This window comes from Papaver somniferum, chromosome 4 (assembly GCF_003573695.1).
Source record: "Papaver somniferum cultivar HN1 chromosome 4, ASM357369v1, whole genome shotgun sequence".
NCBI lineage: Eukaryota > Viridiplantae > Streptophyta > Magnoliopsida > Ranunculales > Papaveraceae > Papaver > Papaver somniferum.
Genome location: NC_039361.1, coordinates 69,787,836 through 69,792,605, shown reverse-complemented (window position 1 = coordinate 69,792,605; position 4,770 = coordinate 69,787,836). Strand labels below are relative to the sequence as shown.

The 4,770-nt window shown below is 35.9% G+C and overlaps 1 protein-coding gene across 1 annotated transcript; it reads left to right on the top strand.

Annotated features, from left to right (window-relative positions):
• The first annotated feature begins 1,798 nt into the window (after positions 1-1,798).
• On the top strand, positions 1,799-4,640 carry LOC113275831 (biotin carboxyl carrier protein of acetyl-CoA carboxylase, chloroplastic-like). The gene is made up of 7 exons (XM_026525396.1): positions 1,799-2,304; positions 2,772-2,825; positions 2,937-3,085; positions 3,186-3,504; positions 3,672-3,743; positions 4,160-4,225; positions 4,318-4,640. Exons 1-7 carry the CDS (start codon positions 2,125-2,127, stop codon positions 4,339-4,341), a joined length of 864 nt encoding a protein of 287 aa, XP_026381181.1. The 5' UTR covers positions 1,799-2,124; the 3' UTR covers positions 4,342-4,640.
• Positions 4,641-4,770: the final 130 nt, after the last annotated feature.

Below are 4,770 nucleotides of genomic sequence, written 5' to 3'. Positions count from 1 at the left end.
ACCTGCCTTGCCTCATTAATAAATGATGGATATCCAAATTGCCTAAAGCGGGTCATTGATGATGATGTTGATCCAATGTGTACCAGAGAGAGGAGATGTATTTCCTCCTCATTCTTAACAGATATGCCTAAAGTGAGATGGGTCATCATCGGCTTCCGCAGCATCTCCACCTAAAAAATTGACGACGTTGATGGTTGGTATACCAGCGAGATCGAAGCGATCGAAACAGAAACATAGTAGTAATCTAAGCTTCTGCAGCATCTGCACAAAATTGAAGCGGATCGAACTGCATTTGCATTCATATAAGGGAAGAAATAAACCACACTGTTCAGCCACCAAATTGGGTCTTCTTCCGTACGCGTACTCATCGTTTTGAAAGGCCAACCAAAACTTTTCAATAAAGAATCCAAGTGCATGAGAAACTTTTTGTACTTAACTTCGTACTTAACCGTATAAAGTTAAAATTCGCTTTCAGTGTGTTTCATTTTCTTTTTGATGTCCTTGGAATTTTATCAGGGTGCTCTTAGTAGTCTAATCTGAGATATAATCCATATAATTGATGTATAGGCGGCCTCTAAAGGTCATTACTGCACATGCTTCAATTATGGCATGAAATCTGGGATCTTATGGCATTTAATCTGGGATTGGGCGTCTTCTTGCTATTTGCAGAGACATGCTCTGGGAGTGTGAAATATTATCGTAAATAATTCTAATTCCTCTACTGACTTATTTCATTTGCCTCTCCCTCTCTCTTTTTAATTATTTTTTTTTTTTAAGTCTTTGAATTATGGTTTGAGACTCTCAGTTTAGCTTATCTTTTCAAGCTAGGTTTATATATCATTTGTTGAGAATAGAATGCAATGCATATATTAAAGACATTTTCCTCTTGCAGGTTATTCTTTGGTGAACAACACAGTGAGAGGCAGAACTAAATCACATCCTTAGTTGATTTGTTTTGATAATAACAAGAAGGATATTATATTTTAGGGTTGTTAGTCCCAGATACAACCTATAGATTCTCTCTATGTTGGAGAGACAAAAGTATATAAAAAAAATAAAAGCACGAGCTCCACAAATTCAAAGAAAATCAATATTTTGAGAAAAGACGGGAGTCGCACTTTTAATCCGTTCATGGGGATGGATTAAACACTATAGGCTCTGACAATAATTGACTATAAATCCATAATTTTGTTGCACCAAAGGGAAGTGCTTTGAACAATACCATTACTTTCTTAGTGATGTATTTGCTTTTAATAAATTTTGTCCTTTCTGAGTAAAAAAAAAAGTCCCGACAGAGAATCGGGTGGTTTATGAAAGCGTTCTATGTATTGGGATTACCAATGGGTAAAAATGTAATTCTCAGCATTATAAAACAGTGATCTTAAAAAAACAAAATAGAATCTATCCCATTAATAATTTACTTTTCTTTTTATTAATATTATTGGATAAATTAACTTTATTTTTATTAATAAAAAATTCATCGCATTAAAAGTTTATTTTAAACTTTTTTTATTAGTATTAATTCTAATAAGTATATATAAGTATATGATTTAACTAAAAACAAACCCGTGCGTAGCACGGATGACAAACTAGTTTGACATAAAAAACAACACATGTGACCTTATAATTGGCCAGACCCTCCAACATCTTTTCCCACACAAATGCGGTCATTCCTCCCTTGACCTCATCAAGGTGTATAAACTGCAAAGAAAAACAGGTCTTCAAAAAAGCAATCCAAGTGGGTCCCACAGTTCCATTGGCAGATCGCCTAATTAAACAAACAGATAGATGAGCTGAGCTGTTGGTCCTCTGTGTTTAAGAAAAATCCTTAACTCACTCATCACTCACTCAGTCTCAATTCTCAAATACATTTGTCGAGAGTGTGGGAGAAACGATTCTTGTTGTATAATAATAAAAACGGCGATGATATCGTGAAGTACTTTTGGTTTACTTTGGTATTATCGAACCTACAGATTAGAAAACAAAACAAACTCCTCTCTTCGATTTCATCGCTACTTTTTTGGTACAAAAATCCGTCGACTCTTTTTGTGAAGGTTTTTAGATCTTAATTCAAGAAGGAAATTGAGAGATTAGAGTTCTTGTTGTATTCTTAGATTATTTGTCATGGCTTCATTTACTGTTCCATGCCCTAAGTCATTATCATCTTCAATTTTAGCTTTGAGTGGATCTAGACCACAAGATTCACAACAATCTAATAAGATCTCATTTCCTACCAAATCAAAGGCTTCTTCATTCTTATCTGGATCTTCTTCTTTAGATCAATCCACTTCTTTCAAATTCCAGGTTTTTACTCTCTCTGGATTATTTGTTCCATTGTCTTTTTTTTCTTTCTCACTTGTTGTTTTCATAAAGATTGGATTTTTAACATCAATTCCTTTCAGAATGAAGAAATCCATGAAACCCATTATTAGAAATTTATAATTACTAGTGGGTTTGCCTCATTTTGCATGATTATATAATTATTTGCCACAATCATCTAATCATGTTGTTGAATTTTTGTTTTAAGATTGGCTGCATATATCTGTTATGTTCATAGATAGAATTCTCTCAGTGTCTAGTAATTTGAATGCTCCTTGAATTTCATTTCATAAGCTTTTTAGTATTGATGAGTGGACTATAACTTTGAATTGATAGGTTTCTTAAGATTTTGATAATCTCAAATTTCCAGTGATAATACATTGGGTGCATGATAGAAGATTTTTCGACAGGGCCCGAGTGTTTAATTTTGGTAATTGTTTACATATATACAGGGATATAACTCGAGCCAATCCACTGTCTGGAAGGTTCAGGCTCAGCTGAATGATGTAAGTTGCTTACCACAACTTAAACGTTTATGTTTTCGTTTTTCTATCTTGGGCTTGGTGGTGGTGTCAGGTGTGATTGCCTTTCAATTAACCTATTTCCTGCGTAAAAAGGTTGCTGTTGCAAAATCCTCAAATTCCATTGCGGCACCCGCAACTAAGCCAGTTCCATCAGAGGAAAACAAGAAGGAAGCTGAAGTCGAGGAAGTTCCAGATGCATCTTCCATTTCGGCATTCATGACTCAAGTGTCTGAACTGGTCAAGTAAGAAAACAAATATTCATCTATTCAGTCTGAGAATTAAAAAGTGACTTATTGTTTCAATTGTCTTTTTATCTGAATTAATATCGTATTCCTTTGGCAGGCTTGTTGATTCTAGGGATATTATGGAGTTGCAGCTAAAGCAACAAGGTTGTGAACTCACAATAAGGAAAAAGGAGGCTTTGCCTCAGCCACCAGCTCAAAACCCTGTTATGATGCAACACTCTGCCCCTCAACCCATGTATCACTCCCAACCTCCCCAGTCATTTGCACCAGCTCCTGCGCCTCCTACTCCTTCAGCTGCTCCTCCAGCTTTACCTTCCCCTGCAAAGTCAAGCAAGTCCGCACATCCACCCCTGAAATGTCCAATGGCTGGAACCTTCTATCGAGCTCCTGGTCCTGGAGAACCACCATTCATTAAGGTATGTTTAATTACTCGACTTGTACATATTGACGCATGAAGTTGATAAGGACTTTGAAGTTCATCAGAGCCCATTTCACTTCTAAGTTTGTGCGTCATAGTTCACATATATTTATCCTTTCTTGTTGGTCAGTTCTTGATGCATATCTGAATACCTTTTCTCTTTAGGTGGGAGATAAGGTTAAGAAAGGACAGGTCATTTGCATCATTGAAGCCATGAAACTGATGAATGAAATTGAGGTAATTTTTTTACTTTTACTTTATCTGGTACCATATAAAAGAGAACCGCAGGAAAAATTATATCAAGTTCAAAGTATAAAGTATTGTACTTGAAGCTACTAGCAACACATCATACACATTGAGCATCAAATGTCACTGGTAACCAAAACAAAAAATCTGTTCATGTGCTGGCCTGCTGGGTGTATGTACAAGACACTGGTAACAGATCCAAAACCCCAGAAAGTTAATTCTGGCTCAGAGAACATTGTTCTGCTGGAGTCGAACAGCCCTGCTCATCGACCATTTGTCCAGTAGAGAAAGTGTAGACTACCTTCTGTATCATGTTTTCTCCTGGCCAACAGATTTATCTTGTAGTGTCAGTACAAGTTGATGTTCAGTTCCAATTTTGACATTCTGTTTTTCTCTTCTTCTTTCAGGCCGATCAATCAGGAACTGTAGTCGAGATAATTGCTGAGGATGGAAAGCCGGTTAGCTTGGACACGGTACTCACTTGCTTTCTCCAAACTGTTCTCTTAATTATTCTTTTTCGTTCTTTCGAGAATATGATCTCATTTTCTCTGATTTCCTTTTGCAGCCTTTGGTTGTCATCGAGCCATGAAAGTAGGAATTCGCGCTTATTTGTAGGAGAAACAAGCTGATCATATTTTGAAGTCTAGGCTATTCAGGTTTCAGATTGTTTAAGATTTCAATTATTATTTCTCTCATCTGTATTAGCTATATTTTTAGTTATGAGCTTGAACATAAAGCTGAAAGCTTATTTTTATTTTCTTCTTTTTTGTTTCCATCAGTGTAGTACTAGCCATTAAATTTTCCTAAGAACTTATAAATGCGTGCTTCGAGTGCTGAGTTTTCAAATCTGTCCATTAGATAAAACACAATATTTTGTTGTTTTTTTCACTTCCTTCATTCTTCTTTTCTGAAATGCCCTTCAAATTGTTGTGCGACTTCATTTCGGCCTCTTGGAAAGTAACACAGAATACTGTATGAAATCTAGCTTAACCTGATTTTCATTTGCTTGTTCTTTGCA